Source organism: Borostomias antarcticus (assembly GCF_949987555.1).
Source record: "Borostomias antarcticus genome assembly, chromosome: 1".
NCBI lineage: Eukaryota > Metazoa > Chordata > Actinopteri > Stomiiformes > Stomiidae > Borostomias > Borostomias antarcticus.
In genome coordinates, this window is record NC_140234.1 from 53,194,338 (window position 1) to 53,211,948 (window position 17,611).

Below are 17,611 nucleotides of genomic sequence, written 5' to 3' on the forward strand. Positions count from 1 at the left end.
GAAACTGCATTCCCTTTGCCCCGTGCGCCGCCATTACATGGATATACTGGCTCGCGCTGGATTTTAAATTTCTTCTACAGGCCTCCGAACAACACAAAAGTGATCTGGGTGAGTCAAACTTCTTATAATATGTCGTAAATAAGGTCCAGGTTGTCAAAAACGAGCATTTTCCTTTAAGTCATGCTAACTTTAATTGCTCATAATTCCCTTTGTGCACAGGGGTAGAATACACACTCCAAACAATAGATCTACCAGACCAGATGCAGATGTTTGTTTTTTTAATATACTTATATATATAAATTACATACATTTGTACGTTATAAGACATGCTTGGTTTTGGCGTTTACCCCTGTGATTCAGCATTAACAAGCAAACTAGTGGAGGCACAGAAAGAATGCATGTTATAAAATAAAAAACAAAGAATAACATGATGACACAAAGGTGGAAAGAACCCCGAGGGTCACAAGTAAAAAGCAAGCGGAAACAAAGTGACAGTTTGCTGAATGAAAATGTTATCCCCTTAATGTCCACTTCATCTTCATTCTACCGTGAAATGTTGCTAGTCGCCTCTGGTATAAACATGGTGGCAGAATACATCGAAATTGGGAGGAGAAATTTCCAGAAGACCTGAATGCCAAACCATGAACAAAATGGAGCATGGAAATAGGTCTACATGTACAACATAAGAAACCACCCATCTGAGCATTTCTGGTGCAGCAAGTAGTCACATTTGGCCAGACTTACAGTACAGTTTAATGTGATCAGAGAGACAAGACTACAAAGGGACAATGCCCCAAACCTCTTATGCTGAGAATAGCCTACCTCTTTACACATCCCTAGGAGTCAAAGGTGAATGGTGTAACACTGTGAAACCTTTTGATTCTGGTTGAAACGTTTGGTCTGAATGAGGCTTACAGGCATACAGCAGAGGCAGTAGTCACACAACCCAATTGCATACTAAATACAACACATAAGGAAAACAGCTTTTCACAAGATAGAGTTCAGGATAATACAACATGTAATGTTTCTTAAGAGCTTCCATTATCTGTAACATAAGGGCGCAGGTCGTGTTAGTGTCTGACCTTTAGATAGTGAGCCCCCTCCAGAGGTAAGAAAGGTTCAAAATCAATGGAAGCAGTGCGACAGACTGACCTCCACAGGTTATTCAGTCACAGACAGACAGACAGACAGACAGAGGCTTGTAGTCCACATGATTAAAACACAACAGCCTAAACAATCAATATTAGCTCCTGTGGACGTGATGATGCAACAGTGTAATAGATTATGAAAATTCTAATAAAAATAGGTCTTGGTAAGTCGAGAGGATAGCAAAAATAAAATCATACTCAAGAATAAAATTGTGACTGTGACAGGTGACTGTTGTCGTTCTCATTTTAGAGGCTGAAGTTACAGTGGCGTTGAGAGCAGCGTTAAGTAGTGAGAGTACGGGTTTAAGGCAATACTGGTAAGCAGCACCACATCTCTGGAGGACATCCGGGGCAGGATATCTGGGGTTTCAGGGGTCTCATTCAAGGGGGGCTGAAAGGCTGTTTCACTTGTCCTGCATTTTCTCCAGGATGGGCACAATCATGTCAAATTTGGGCCTCTTGGCGGGGTCTTCGTTCATGCAGATCTTCATGAGCTTGCAGATGTGGGGTGAAATGCCTGGTGGGATGGTGGGTCTTAGGCCTTCAAGAGCCACCTGAGGGCAGAACAGAGATATGACGATTAAAGACACTCGCTGAGGCACACAAACTAACCCTGAACTGAAATCAACAAACTATTTTATATCTATGTTGACTTAGTCTGAGGACCAGCACTCTCACCTTCATGCCTATTTCCATGTTGGAGAGGTCAGCGAAGGGCACCTCTCTAGTGACCAGCTCCCAAAGCAGCACAGCAAAGCTCCACATGTCTGCTGATCTTCTGTTGATCTCTTCAGGCTTCTTCTGCAGGGCTGGGCGGGCGTTGGGGGACAGCAGGGAGTGAGGATCCCACGAAAGGAATAATGTGTATACAGTATATGTCACAAGAAACGCAGTGTGACAAGTCGGTGAGATATACCTTCAGGAGCCACCCAGGCTGGAGAGTACATCCTACCAGGACACTGGAAAGAGAACTTGACGTCCGACATGCTGATTCTGGCCGTCATGTCCTCATCAATCTGTCAACAAAGTTTCAAGACACATGGGAATGGATGTCATCTAATCTCTGAAATTTAGAAAATTTGTCAGGAACCTTTAACCGCATACACACGATAGATTAATAAATAGATCTGACATGTCATTGTCAGGTCATAAAAGCAAAAAAAAAAAAAAAAAGAGACCAAAAATAGAAATAGGCAGGGAGCGGTTTCAATGAGTATGCTCACTAGGGCTGGGGGTACACTAGAGTTTGTATGCATGTCTCACCATGACACTCTTGCTGTTGAGATAGTGGCGAGGGATCATAGGCTCCAATGTGTGCAGGAAGGCCATCCCACAGGCGATATCCAGAGCAAACTTCACCGCCTGCGTCTGGTCCACCACGAAGTCTGGCACCAGCCACAGCAGCAGGACACAGAAACAAAACCATCTCAGTCACACCGCACTCTGACCACTCTAGACCTCTAGCGTGCAGTGGGGCTGAGTGGAGAGGTACTCACTGGTGCCCTCATGCAGCACGTTGTAGAGGGAGCCATAGGGCATCCAGTGTGTGATGATGATGGGGTGGGGGGCGGGAGGAGACTGACAAGCACCCAACATGGGCAGCACATTCGGATGGGAGAATATCCTGGGATGGGCCAAAGGAGGACGGACACAGGAGAGAAAGACAGACAGGAGGAGACAAATACACATGAACAGGACTGCATGAGAGCCAATCCAAAATGAATGTAATTAATGGCCATATACAGTATAGTATACAATAGGGTTGGGCCGATGGACGATATCATCGTCCATCGCCAATGGTTGATAGAAAAATACGATGGTTGAGAACCATCGTCACATCGGCACTTTTTAAACACTTGAGCTGTGAAAATGGAACAGTTGGGTATTATATATGTTTAGGCCTACATTAATGAAGACCATTTAATACGTTTCCCACAGTTATTGTGTCCTTCGTGAAGAATTTGGACAGCAAACTGAGCGAGAGGCATATGGTGCGAGTCGACGCCCTATACCGGAGTTATTTCTGCTTCTTTAAACATTGTAAATAATTAAATTAACTCATTTGAGTCGTAATCTACTAATTCTAGGCCTATGTGTCATAGAATGTAACAGATTAGAATGTATCTATATCTTAACAAACATCTCAATTTGATGTAGTTCAACAGCCCGTGCGCACATGGAACATTTTACGCACGGACACGGAGTGAACGTCATGTTTGTTTAGCTGTATAAATTCTAATCTGTTAAATTATATGACACATAAACAATGTAGTGGAAGGGCATAGGCAAACATTTGTAATTTCTTCCCTCAGTCATTTATGATACAAGACTAGGCCTATAACTAGGCCTATGACTAGGCCTCTAATAGTAGGGTCTTCGGACTCGACTTGATAAACGATTTCATCAAACTTAGTCTGCCATGATCAGCCACATGCAACATAAATATTACCTAGGCAAGCTAAATGCTCATTTCTGGGCTAACAACCTAGAAAGAGCCAATCAGAAACTAGACTCGCCAACGGGACCTGAAATGTAGATACCAAAGTTAATATGCATGTAGAAATGTAGATACTCGGTTAAATAATAATTTCGTTTTGTACTTACTTGCCTACTTTAATCAAAAGACCACAATAAAATACAATGTAAATTCGGCTTTATTTAAATGTGTGGCTTCTGGGCCATTATGCATAAAATAAACAACTCACAAAATTGGATAGGGCCCGTGTTTATCAACCGCATATTTCGTTGAATAATAATAAAGAAATAATAATAAAGAAATTGTAAATAATTATTTAAATATTTTAATATAATACCACAAATGGCATAAAAAATGGCAAACAAACTCCACACTCTCTCTATATTCTTACCCCAGGGTTTAGGCCTACTCTTTCTATTCTAGATTCCTGGCTAAGAAAACCAGCATGTTCACTTTATCAGGCTTTAGTAGGGAGCAGAGAGGACAACACTATCTGCGGTGTTGAACACGCGCTCTGATGGTGTGCTGGTTGCGCATATGGAGAGGTATTTACGCGCAATACTAGCCATAAAAGTAAACCTCGTTTGGTTATCTTTCCACCATCTGAGTGGATCGTCATCTCCGTCAATTGTCTCTCCCAGCAAGTAGGCTGTGATCTCTGCCTGTGCGATTTCAGCAGCAGTGCGCGTAGCTGGTTTGTTTTTTCCCCTAGAAGACTGCGCAGCGAGCTTTTGCTCTTAGGAGCAGCAGCGCTGGACTGATCTTCCTGCGTGGTGGGACTGACTGTTGGGCGCTCTGCACGGGTCGTTGTTGCTACCATCTCTGCAACCAGCTCGGTCTTGACGTGGTTCAGCTCGGGTGGCTGCATGTGTTCCCCTCGGTATCTTGGATCAAGCAGTGCTGATTTGTGCAAGATAGCCATGGTGGCGTCATTATCATATTTGTTGGAAAAAAAAGTAAAACATGTTTTATAGGCCCATTACGTATCCCGGGTAGGCTATTGTAGACTTGCATTTTCTCTCTAAATTAAATATAAGTTATTTCATATAAAGTGACTGCGTCACGTAGCCAGTTAATGTTAAGCCTGATTCTACAATAGCCTACCCGGGATACGTAATAGGCCTATAAAACATGTTTTACTTTTTTTCGTTTTATTTTATTATTATTATTTCCACAAAATGACGATATCATCGTCCATCGCGATGTTTGGATGGCCACATCGTGATGTCATATTTCAGCACACATCGCCCAACCCTAGTATACAAGTTGAGGTACTGTACTGACTTGGGTCCAGCTGCCAAAATGTGTCTGTAATGTAATCGGAAAGTTGTTGCTGTAACAACATATTCCTGACATTCCTGAGCATATGACATATTTGCTTTACCTCAGAATCGTGATTTACTAGCTAGCTACTAGTCTAATTATGAATTGGATAACTAATGTTAACCAATGCTAGCTAGTTTCATTAAAAGATGAATTAGCTACTTCAAAATAAATCTAACACAATCCAAAATCTAAAACATCACCATTACATTACAGTAGATACGCCTTAGCTATATAATTTCCTTTTATACTGTGCTTATATTGTTTTAGATTTTAGATTGTGTAGTTAGATTTATTTTGAAGTAGCAAGCTAGTCTTTTACTAACTAGCTAGCTAGCATTAGTTACAGTAACATTACTTAGCCAACCATTTATAAGACTAACTGATTAGTAGAGATTCTGAGGTAAAACAAATGTGTTTACTAAGGAATGTCAGAAATGCTAGCAATGGGCGTTCGGATTTCATCAACCGGACATGTTGGTATCAACATACCAGTAGCAACGACATTTCGATTGCATCACCTGGACACATTTTGGCAGCCGGACACTATTTGGCATGACAGTACCAAAAGGAGCACAGACAAATGACTCCCACACAAAAGGACAAAGGCACAATACAAAATGACTAGCTACCTGAGTTTGGGATACTCCTCGTTGAAGTCTCTGCTCTTTCTGGTAGTCCAGTCTCGAACCTTCAACACTTTCACCACTATCTCATTCCCTTGCCAGCGCCCTTGCCACAACTAAGGGACAGAATGTCTGAGTCAGAGCAAGCTCCACAAAATACTCCACATGGTTAAGGACATGAGTATATTAAGTGAAAACTTCCACACCTCTCCAGACTGGTTTTCATTGATCTTTGCCAGGAGGGACAGCTGTTTGAAGTCAATGCCCGCAAGTTTGTTCAGAGTGCCATTACCTACACCGTTCACGCACACACGTACACACGCGCACACACACACACGGTTAAAATAACTTTCATTTCAGTGAAATGTACACTTGTAGTGGAAATCCCACAAACCACATTCGAGACTGCCAGAGAGACAACTATGGAAAATGTTTTCTTCATTCATTAATTAATCAATTCATTAAATCAGCCAGCTTGTTTTGACTCACGGGGTCGGGTTCTGGTGGTTCCTTTCCAGAATGTGTCCTTGTAGGGTACCTTGGTCAAGCTCTGTCCCATCTTCTCTGCTTTCTCTGAGAAAAGGGGGAACAGCAGGGTGAGGGACACCAACACTAGGCCAATAGGACTAGTGACCTTGGACATGGGTAACAAAAGAAGGATTTGTTACTATCAGTGTAAAATCGGAGGCAGCCCCAGGGGAGAGTGTACAGTATGAATGGCTACCTTTGAGGAAGTCACGGAGGTGAGGTTTGGCTTTGTCCAGAGGAGTCTCTCCATATTTGTTACATATGCTGACCTGAGCCCCGGTAGTCACCAGATCCTGAGGAAGAGACAGATTCAAGTTAGGGCAGAAAAGTTATAGACCTAGAGGCAGTCTCTAATAATGGTCACCAGGGGGTGCACTGACCTCAGCCACCAGGTCTTGTCCCCAGAAGCAGGCGTAATGCAGAGGTGTGTTGCCGTGCTCGTTGGCAGTGTTGGTGTCTGCTTTGCACTGGATCAACTAAGTAGAGGCAAAAAACAACAACACAAGATTACACACGGCTAAACAAGGTAGTGTTTGGAGTTATATAAAGGGATGTTAAGCCACATAAGGCAGCACTGGTGAGGACTGTTCCAGCCTGCTGCCACATTCCAGAAGCATTGTGACATGTCTAATATTAAACCTGATCACAACTGTGGCTGCAGCATTTCAGCAACAGGGAACCTGTAGAAGCAGCCCCGAATACTGGATACGAGTTCCAAATAGTGGCCCAATATGATTTCTTTCTGAACAAAAAACAAGTTGAAAACTTAATTTTAAGTGTTTGGTAGGTTTGATGTAAGGGTGTGAGTTGGAAATGCACTAGTTCCAACTAGTAGAGGATTTACAGCCGAGTCTACGTAACACCATTAACACACCACATCCACCCAATGTATGATTAGAAAATCTGTGCCAGTGTTTTCCTGCTTACTGAGATAACTGATCTCCGCACAGCAAGAGCAAACATGTTTTTACCACGCAGTTGTGAGTGTTTGCCGTCATCAGTACAGCTTTCCTGGTAGGGGAAAATCTAAAACACACTTTATTTCAGCAATGAAGTCGTGCAAACTAGGGACAGAGCCGATGTGTGTGACATCGGTCTTTACTCTAAGCCCCACCTTGCCCGCGATGTCGCGGTGGCCATGGCTGGAGGCCAGGTGCAGGGGCGTGTCGTCTCCACGGTTCATGACGTTGATGCGAGCCCCTCTCATGATGAGCATGTCCACCACGCTGGAGCGGCCCTCTCTGCAGGCCCAGTGGAGGGGGCTGAAGCCATGGTCATCACTGGGGAGAGAGGAAAACACAGCACTGCTTAGGAGAGGCTTAGCCTGATATCTACACACAAAGACGAAAGGGAAGTGACAACTTCTCGGTTTGTAGAACGACAAGCAACATATAAGCCACGGAGCTGATTGCCTAAACATCTCACATTGCCTAACCCTCCGGATTCTCAGTAATAGTGGTTGAGATCCTGCCCTGCCGCATATTCAGAAACACATAAGCAAAAAACTCCACATGCTCGCAAATGGCTTTGTGTTGATGTCTCCATCTAATGGCCCACTGGAGACGGACATTAAGTGCCTACAAGTACCAACAGCCTTCAATGACTTAAGGCTTTATCATTCTAGAAAACACAGCAGTAAGGACAGCATTGAGTCTTATTAGTCTTATTCAGCTACTATGTCAGCGCCCAGGCCAGTCTGCCAGTGAGTGAGTGAGTGAGTGAGTGAGTGAGTGAGTGAGAGTGAGAGAGTGAGAGAGTGAGAGAGTGAGAGAGAGAGAGAGAGAGAGAGAGAGAGAGACACAGAGAGAGAGTAGGAGGTCCAGCTGCAGTGGCAGAGTGACTGATGCTTACAGCCTAACTAGAGCTTCTCAGTCATGACCGTGAATGACAGCCAGGACCGTGGCAATGACAACCGCTGACAGCTACAGACAGGCCAGAGGGCAGGGAGCAACTCTGAGTGTGTGTGTGTGTGTGTGTGTGTGTGTGTGTGAATGTTGGAGCTGACTGTAGTAGAAAGGCAGTCAGGAAAAGGGGTGAGAAAAAATAAAAACAACAGCGGGCCAAGCAAGCATTCTCTGCTGTCCTTATAAGGGTCGGGGAGTCTCTCTCTCCCTCCCTCCCTCCCTCCCTCCCTCCCTCCCTCCCTCCCTCCCACACACACACACACACACACACACACACACACACACACACACACACACACACACACACACACACACACACACACACACACACACACACACACACACACACACACACCTCCCCAGCTGCAGTGTCATTATGCCATTCTGCATTTCTTTGGCCCCTTCCTCTACTCTCTTCTCGCTGGTCTTTGTCACCTTGTTCTCCCCCACAGCCTCAGTGACCAGAACTAACACAGCTCTCTCACTCAACCCCACACAGCCTCAGTGACCAGAACTAACACAGCTCTCTCACTCAACACCACAGCCTCAGTGACCAGAACTAACACAGCTCTCACTCAACACCACACAGCCTCAGTGACCAGAACTAACACAGCTCTCTCACTCAACACCACACAGCCTCAGTGACCAGAACTAACACAGCTCTCTCACTCAACCCCACACAGCCTCAGTGACCAGAACTAACACAGCTCTCTCACTCAACCCCACACAGCCTCAGTGACCAGAACTAACACAGCTCTCTCACTCAACACCACACAGCCTCAGTGACCAGAACTAACACAGCTCTCTCACTCAACACCACACAGCCTGTGACCAGAACTAACACAGCTCTCTCACTCAACACCACACAGCCTCAGTGACCAGAACTAACACAGCTCTCTCACTCAACACCACACAGCCTCAGTGACCAGAACTAACACAGCTCTCTCACTCAACACCACACAGCCTCAGTGACCAGAACTAACACAGCTCTCTCACTCAACACCACACAGCCTGTGACCAGAACTAACACAGCTCTCTCACTCAACACCACACAGCCTCAGTGACCAGAACTAACACAGCTCTCTCACTCAACACCACACAGCCTCAGTGACCAGAACTAACACAGCTCTCTCACTCAACACCACACAGCCTGTGACCAGAACTAACACAGCTCTCACTCAACACCACACAGCCTCAGTGACCAGAACTAACACAGCTCTCTCACTCAATACCACACAGCCTCAGTGACCAGAACTAACACAGCTCTCTCACTCAATATTACACAGCCTCAGTGATCAGAACTAACACAGCTCTCTCACTCAACACCACACAGCCTCAGTGACCAGAACTAACACAGCTCTCTCACTCAACACCACACAGCCTGTGACCAGAACTTACACAGCTCTCTCACTCAACACCACACAGCCTCAGTGACCAGAACTAACACAGCTCTCTCACTCAACACCACACAGCCTCAGTGACCAGAACTAACACAGCTCTCTCACTCAACACCACACAGCCTGTGACCAGAACTAACACAGCTCTCTCACTCAACACCACACAGCCTCAGTGACCAGAACTAACACAGCTCTCTCACTCAACACCACACAGCCTCAGTGACCAGAACTTAAACAGCTCTCTCACTCAACACCACACAGCCTCAGTGACCAGAACTAACACAGCTCTCTCACTCAACACCACACAGCCTCAGTGACCAGAACTTACACAGCTCTCTCACTCAACACCACACAGCCTCAGTGACCAGAACTAACACAGCTCTCTCACTCAACACCACACAGCCTCAGTGACCAGAACTTACACAGCTCTCTCACTCAACACCACAGCCTGTGACCAGAACTAACACAGCTCTCTCACTCAACACCGCACAGCCTCAGTGACCAGAACTAACACAGCTCTCTCACTCAACACCACACAGCCTCAGTCACCACAACTAACACAGCTCTCTCACTCAACACCACACAGCCTCAGTGACAAGAACTAACACAGCTCTCTCACTCAACACCACACAGCCTCAGTGACCAGAACTAACACAGCTCTCTCACTCAACACCACACAGCCTCAGTGACCAGAACTAAGACAGCTCTCTCACTCAACCCCACACAGCCTCAGTCACCACAACTAACACAGCTCTCTCACTCAACCCCATACAGCCTCAGTGACCAGAACTAACACAGCTCTCTCACTCAACACCACACAGCCTCAGTCACCACAACTAACACAGCTCTCTCACTCAACCCCATACAGCTGGGGGGGAACTGGCTGCGTTTCAATACTCCATCGGGTTCCTGTGTGTGTCATAATGAATTAAATTTCAGTATCCCATACAGCCTTATGTGCCATAATGAATGACATGTCATGCAATTGAGAGAGAGATGACGTGCATAATGTTTCAATCTTTTTGAGAACTAAGAGGGTATTGTGACGCGAATGCTCGCACACGCACGCACACAGACACACACATTCACACACAGACACACACAGACACAACTGTGTTGCCGGAAAAACTGCATCAATGAGGCCTTTAAAGACCTTCCATCCGTCTGTGCATATGGGTGACCTGCTGCTGCTGCCAAGACCGGGGTCTGCTCAGAGCACAGCCTCACAGCAGGCCTCTCCAATGAACTAAGACCTCCTGGCCGAAAGTAATCAACGGTCCTCCTAGATCCTAGGTCCTATGTTCATTCAACGTGAGACAGTCCAGGCAGAGAGAAACAGACAGGCTTCCTCTTCACGACCAGCCAGCATCCCTCAGAGGGTGGCTGGGGGCAGATGCCTAACGGTGAGTCAGGGAGGCTGCGCTGTAATACTGTCTGGCTTTCCGGGTGGGGGCTTCAGAGGGGCTTTCTCTAGTCCCCGCCCCTCTCCCCCTGGAAGGGGTTATTTCAAGCCGTTCCACCTGCCAACAGTGCTCAGCCTGGCAGACGGAAGAGCCTAAGAAGAGTCCCCTGTCCCCAGTGTGTCTCTATACTGACATCACTGTGAGCTCATATGACAGGCTGCCACATCAAAGGACAGATTCGCTTAACCTAGTCTGACCCACATATTGGAATGAACACCAACACACAAACGGGCCATTCACACATCTAGCCTATTGAATACAAAGTCACCTGTTAAGGAAGTATGCACATCAGATGACCTTGATTAGGGCTGCTGCACTGCAGGGTTGTTTGCAGCTGGGCTCAGTGGGCTCCAGCTGTTTCACACCGCAGTCCCGGCCCAGCCCCTCTCACTCCGACGCGACGCTGTTGACCCTCCCAGACCGCCGCCTGTCCGTCCGACTGCCCCCCCCCCATCCCCCGGTTGAGACGGCCCACCGCTCTCTGCCTCCGTCCCTACCGCCGGCGGGGTTAAATATACACAGCGTTCTCCCTGTACACAATCCAAACCTCCTCACCAAACAAGGAGCCCCAAACCCAGCAACTCGCAACACCGAACATGCAGTAATGACACATTTTCAACCGCTACTCCATAGAAATAGCCAACCTAAATAGAGGAGTGGATGCTTCTATATAGCTTTATCCCTTGAAAATGTTTTGACTATAAATACAGATACCACAGACATGGATTTTCACACTCCTTTGCCATCCCACACACTGGAGGACTCTCCAGTCCGACTGCAGACCACACACACACGTGCACGCGCACACACACACGCACACAACACAAACAGGGTATTATGAGGAGTGGGGGTTGGGCACAGAGAGTAATGGCAGGCTATTCTTCTGCACTCTCAAATTTAAGAAATGATAGATGATAGCAAGGTTTTGGTTAAATTCCATCTTTGGCAGTAACTACACGAAAGAGATAAAGAGTACGAAAAAATAGGGAGTACCCAAAAGAATACATAATTGTGATCCAGTAACTACAGTTTCAACTACTCTTTCCCCTGCGCTCATTAGATTAAGTTCTCCCGCTGTGTAATTAACCGATTTAGGAACCATAGAAGGGAAATGGGCAGCACTATCTAATACCACAGGGAGAGGAGCGCAGGAAACAGCAGAATGTAGTACAGGAAGGTGATATACTCTGCTGCGACCTCTTGTGCATTCCTAAAGTGAAATATTCAGACACACATACCAGCACTCACTCTCACCCACAAAGGAGAATTCTCTCCTGCTGTCCGTCACACAGACACACGCTCGTACCTTAGGCCCAGCCCACAACAATACACTCCTCCCCCTCTCCCTTGCTCATTTTTGGTGGGTTGTTGACGGTTCCCTAAAGGCTTGCGTGTTATTCCTTGTAAGGAGATTCAGCATTCCACTACTACGCTCTGTCTAGGAATTACATGTGTGCAGTCAGTGGCTGCGCGCACAGACACTACCATTAATGAGCACACAAACACCCATACTTTCACCAGAGTGGTTAGTGCCATGTCTTGGAAAAGGTTAGGGAGATGTAAGATTTAATACAGCAGATTGTGAACGATTGAGATGTAAGCTAGACCTATCAAGTATATGCAATCTGTTATAGCAGGGTCTAAAACCCCCAGTATGGATGCGTTTCTCCCACTGGCAGAAATTTATATTATCCCGTCAGTGGGGCTTGACATGCAATCTGCTAATGGAAAAGGTCTGTGTCACGTGTGGGGGTGCATAAACTACGGCTGGGGTCAATTCTCATGCCTGTGTTTAGCCTGAAATATATAGCCTATAGCCTGCATGAAAGACAAGGGCAAACTTGGCACGCTTGAAAATAGTGTTGGCTTGCAGTACTCTGAGCCAACTAAAAGATGCAGCTGTTAACAACAAAGTCTATACATGAGTTACAGTCAGAAAGTTTGCTTCCAAAAGCATGCTTTGAGGGCACTTACAGTTACTGTATTTGGCTCAGCTAGCTAAGACCAATCAGGGTTGAAGAAAAGCCAAGGAGATCCATTAGTCATTACAGGCTGTGTTGTTTACCCCCTACTGAGAATACACTGAGGCTACAGGAGAGGAGCCCCAACTAATGATGAAGGCCTTCTGGCCCACCTCTTTCACAGAGTACCCTCCTCTAAAAGCCCGCTATACAGTCATATGGGCCTACCAGATATTTTACAAGTGTCCAGCAGCAGGGGATACAAAGATTCACACAAAAGGGGTTCAAGGGTTTAACAAGACAACATCTCTTTTCCATGCCAATTCCCAGTAACTTACTGAGCCAAAAATGCCAAGTGGAAAAAAAAATATATATGTTGCAGAATTTCTAAGAAACAGGGCTGTGGTCATGTGGACAGCAGGCTTTCCATTTGAAGACGTTTGCCAGGCTTTTGCTTAATTTTAGATTCACATTCCAGGTCAAGTCATGTGTCCGGAAGGACATGGGTTCAAATCTCAGGTCACGATCACACAGAGATCTGAGCTGAGAGCCCAGCAGCAAACAGCGCTGGCTGTGGTCCACACCAGAATCAGAGGGGAGACACTGACTGCCTAGTTAGGCTGCGATACTCCCCACTGTGTAAAACAGACTGATCCATGTTCTCAAGACTGTTGTGCATGGAAGAACTGTTGTAGGCCTGTGTCTCTCTCTGGAACATTTCCCATTTAATCTACGGAATTGGTTCTGCATCAGTGGAACTGGCTATTCAAGGTTCAAGGTGGCCAATTTGCCATATACACATGCCATATGCGTCATAACTGGCAGAATGAGAAGCTTGAATAACCTTCCCCAATCTCACTCAGATTTTCTATGGGAGTGAGTTACAGAGGGAGCTTGGCACAGTGAGCTTCTTTACAGTGCAGTAGGGATGAGTTAGAATATTCAATTATTTGTTTGGAGGGCCAAGGGGTGCTTTAAAAAAAAAAAAAAAAAATCCAAATAAATTTGAGCCCCACAATGCAACAGCCACTGTTAGGTGCTGGTCGGTTCCAATTGTGAAATATGCAGCCCTGATCCTCTCAAACAAGCCCATGAGTGATCAGACCCACATTAGGGTGACGTCTACTTTTCACATGCAAGCTGATGGGTGTGTCACGTGTGTGTCTGTCACACAGTTGTCAAAAGACCGCTGTGTGTGCATGCATTTCACAACTTTGACTATGTTGCTATCAAGAACAGACTGAACTTACTCAACATACCTGTTGAGTTTCACATCTGTGAAAAGGACTGACGAACTTAGACTCACCCCTGATTGAGGTCGTTCTCTGTGTTGTCCAACCATAGGCGAACAGCCACTGCATTGCCTTCCCGACACTGGGTGAAGATATCGTCCATGACGGCTCACTCTTCTTCCGTTAACTCGCACTCACTCTGGTGGGAGGGGGGAGCTATAGGATTGGAGTGGGAGGTTTGGATAAACTAGGGAGGCAGCCAGAGAAATTCAGGGTTGGCCTGGAGAGCATTCGTCCCTCTGCACAGAGAGAACAGCTACAATCAGGGACACAATTTTAGATGCTCAGCTACACTGAAGAGGCAAACAGCACAGAGGAATATTAAAACATTTGAAGATTTGATTAGACAGACAGACAGACACAGAAAGACACAGACAGACAGACACACAGACACAGCCTTGTTACAGCAGCAGTACATAATGCCAAACAAATAATCACATAATTAAGAACAAGTCAGTAATAAATTGTATACAGCAAATAAGATAAGACCTGAGGTCACAAGTAGCAAAGCAACCCTTTCTGCCATCCCTGTAGGCTACTTCTATCAGCACTGCTTCACAAACAATGTGCAGCGAGACACAGGAGAGGCTCCAGTCCAGAAAGTGAGCAACCCTGCTGCCTGTGTCAACTGGTGGATGGGTGTGCAACTGAGACAACTTATTGTAATTAATCTAACGTCTGGTTAATGACTCACACCCTCTGTTCTGGGACAGATGACACATTGTTAAACTACAACACTGACTTCAGTTTTAGACATAAAAAACAAGGACAAGGCAGACTAATGCATGCACATACACCAATCTTCAGCTGCCACAGTGCGTCAGGCAACTTTACCTTACACACACATAGCTATTAGCTAACTCTATGTAGGCTAACTAAGTGTTCTTCAGTCTAGCTCTGTAAACACGGATCAAACGTTACAGGCTAGTGCATCTAGGCTGAAATTAGTCTACCCTACGTTTGCATCTAGGTGGAAATTAGTCAGGTCCAAAATGCAAAACAACGTGATGAAGTAAGATATGTTATCTAATTGTATTTATTTTAGGTATAACCGCATATTTGATATCTAACGTTAGGTGGCTTTGGCGTTAATAGATAACTATTTGATCCAGCCATTCATTTGAGTTAGCTAACTTAACTTGCTGGCTAGCTACCTTAGCTTCCTCAAGGCCAGGCTAGCCAATGATAGCTAACATTAATTAGCTAGCTACCTGGGTTAGTTAGCAACACAAGAGCAACAACAGCTGGGTCACGTTATTGCGTTATAGTGTCCGGTTGTTAGCTAACTGTTCAAAGAACGTAGGACTAAAGTTTTAAATCATTTTGGATAGCGAACGTACTGCTTAACTAAGTAGCTAAATGTTTTAGCTAGATATAATTTGTGTAAACATTGATGAAACAGAGAAAATATCCGTCCTGTTAAGAGTGAAAAGGTTTAGAAATTGTATAACTTTCATTCAGTTTTCTCGCTAGCTAGCTAGCTGCTACGCGTTAGCGTCACGCTTCTCTGGTAGTGGCTCTCGGGCCGGGGCGATTTGTTTTATCTCTGCGTCCAGTCAGACGGTAGAGACCCATGAAGCTCTCTCTGGCTAGCCAGCACAAACACTGGGAAATATTATAGATATACAGAGCATCGATAGACAAAGGCAACATGACTTACCCAATGGGTTTAAGCAGGCTATACAAATTATCAATACTGCACAGAAGTTGGCAAATCAGTCTCCTCTCCAAAAGATTGAAGCATTCAATGTCTTGCTAGCACGTCCCTAGTGTCCACACCCTCGTCGCCGTTGTACGTGGGAGAGAAAAATATTTGCCCTAGTTAACAATCCACATAGCGGGGAGCACCCTCTATCGGAAAACTGTAGCCACAAGCATCAGGGTCTATGGTTTAAAGAGTCAAGGCTGTCCCGCGGTGTACCGGTTTATCGGAGTTGCAGACGGGCACGTCTCCTTGGGGCACGTAGGTAAATCGAACGGCTCCGCCCTGTTTGTTTGACCAGGCAACGTGACACGTAATCTCCTTGTTCATCCAAAACCAAGGTTTTTTGACCACTTATTCTTATCCCCTCGGGGTATGTTTTTCTCACACGTAGAATATTTTGTTCCTGGGAAGACCCCTATGGATCGCGATGCTCAAGGATATCTTTTTTTTTTTTTTTTTTTTTACAGAAAAGCGTTGTGATTGAATGTTTAATTTTTTTTAAAATTATATTTAACCAGGAGGTCCCATTGAAGATTAAACATCATTTTTGTGCGTGGCTGTAAGCCAGCGCACCATAGATAACATTTCTCGGTTTGTCAATTCCTCCGTCCCGTTGTTGACCTGCATTTCTATGTTGCCAACACAAGAGGCAGTGTTTCCAGCACACCAAAATAAAAACACTCAGTGGCGATTTTACATTAGGGGCAGGTGGGGCAGTGCCCCACCAGGTGGCGCTGTTGTGCAAGATGCATCTTAGCCTACAACTGTGTTTCGGAAAAATCACATTTATAATTAATACAAAATAGTGATTCAGTGGTTAAAATAGCATGTATAAATATAATAAACCTGACTGACACTATGTATAGTGCTGTTTTGCAGTAATTCCCTTTGTATGAGTGTGTCACAGACTGCTCTGACTCGGCAGAGGGGCACCGAAGCGTTCTCCCCTACTGTTGCTATAGCGACAATGTGAGCATGGTCGGGAGTAATGTGAAAAAATATCACGCAGATTTTATTCGGTGGAGGGGCAGAAAAGTCTCTTCCCCTACGAAATCTACCTGGCAACAGGTTTAGCCAGGGAATAATAAAACAACGTTGATCAAAGTTGAACTACTGGGTCATTGTCGATGTCGATCTACGTTAGCCAATGCTGCTAGCTAAAGTTTTGTAGAGATTAAAAGTGTTTTCAGGTGCAACAATGAATAGTGTAGATTATTTGTTGAATGTGCGGTTTAGTACATTGAAACTTGAAGAGAAACTGGAAATAAAACGTTTAGGGCCATACGACCAGAAGAATTGGTGCTGCTCCAGGCTGGAGATAAGGTAACCCGTACCTTCAAACAGGAATGGTTTGAGAAAAATAAGTCGCTAACTGCTAGCACCTCGAAAAGTGCGCTGTTCTGTTTCCCTTGTATTCTTTTTGGTGAAAACTCTGTTTGGGCATCGTCTGGATTCAAAGACATTAAACATCTGTCAGAAAGAACCGCGAAGCATGAAAGCTCTGCGTCCCATCTGAACTGTGCCATGAAGCTGGGTTTACTGGGGCAGCTCAACGTCCAGGCACAACTAGATGATGCGTTTCGCCGTTCCATCGCGGAGCACAACAAACAGACCGAGGAGAATCGGTATGTTCTGGGGAGGCTGATCACTTTTATTAAACTCTGTGGGAAGTGTGAAATGGGTTTGCGTGGTCAGGACGAGTCAGCGAACTCACTGAACCCAGGCATTTTTCGGTGCATTTTTGAGACGATGTGTGAGGGGGACTAATGTGGACAGTGCGCCTTCACT

At 45.4% G+C, this 17,611-nt stretch overlaps 1 protein-coding gene across 2 annotated transcripts; it reads right to left on the reverse strand.

The window, feature by feature from the left end:
• Window positions 1-335: 335 nt before the first annotated feature.
• LOC311314710 (scaffold protein ILK) lies at window positions 336-15,915 on the reverse strand. Of its 2 annotated transcripts, XM_084445166.1 has the most exons (13): window positions 15,779-15,915; window positions 14,133-14,357; window positions 7,216-7,381; window positions 6,482-6,577; window positions 6,298-6,394; window positions 6,063-6,146; window positions 5,780-5,865; window positions 5,580-5,689; window positions 2,645-2,772; window positions 2,412-2,533; window positions 2,065-2,164; window positions 1,827-1,957; window positions 336-1,702 (listed from the first exon to the last, which is right to left on the reverse strand). In XM_084445166.1, exons 2-13 carry the CDS (start codon window positions 14,219-14,221, stop codon window positions 1,553-1,555), a joined length of 1,359 nt encoding a protein of 452 aa, XP_084301292.1. In that variant the 5' UTR covers window positions 14,222-14,357; window positions 15,779-15,915; the 3' UTR covers window positions 336-1,552. The 2 variants fall into 2 exon arrangements, with proteins under 2 accessions (XP_084301292.1, XP_084301293.1); XM_084445167.1 differs by lacking the exon at window positions 14,133-14,357 and having other exon boundaries at window positions 15,779-15,908.
• Between the last annotated feature and the right edge of the window lie 1,696 nt (window positions 15,916-17,611).

Bases quoted from the DNA above. Each gene is read 5' to 3' on its own strand.
- LOC311314710 (XM_084445166.1), bottom strand. From the start codon at position 14,221: ATGGACGATATCTTCACCCAGTGTCGGGAAGGCAATGCAGTGGCTGTT. The intron at 6,578-7,215 runs GTGGGGCTTAGA...GCCTCTACTTAG, and splicing joins ACCGCGACATCGCGGGCAAG to TTGATCCAGTGCAAAGCAGA. The intron at 6,147-6,297 runs GTAGCCATTCAT...CCCTTTTCTCAG, and splicing joins CCTCCGTGACTTCCTCAAAG to AGAAAGCAGAGAAGATGGGA.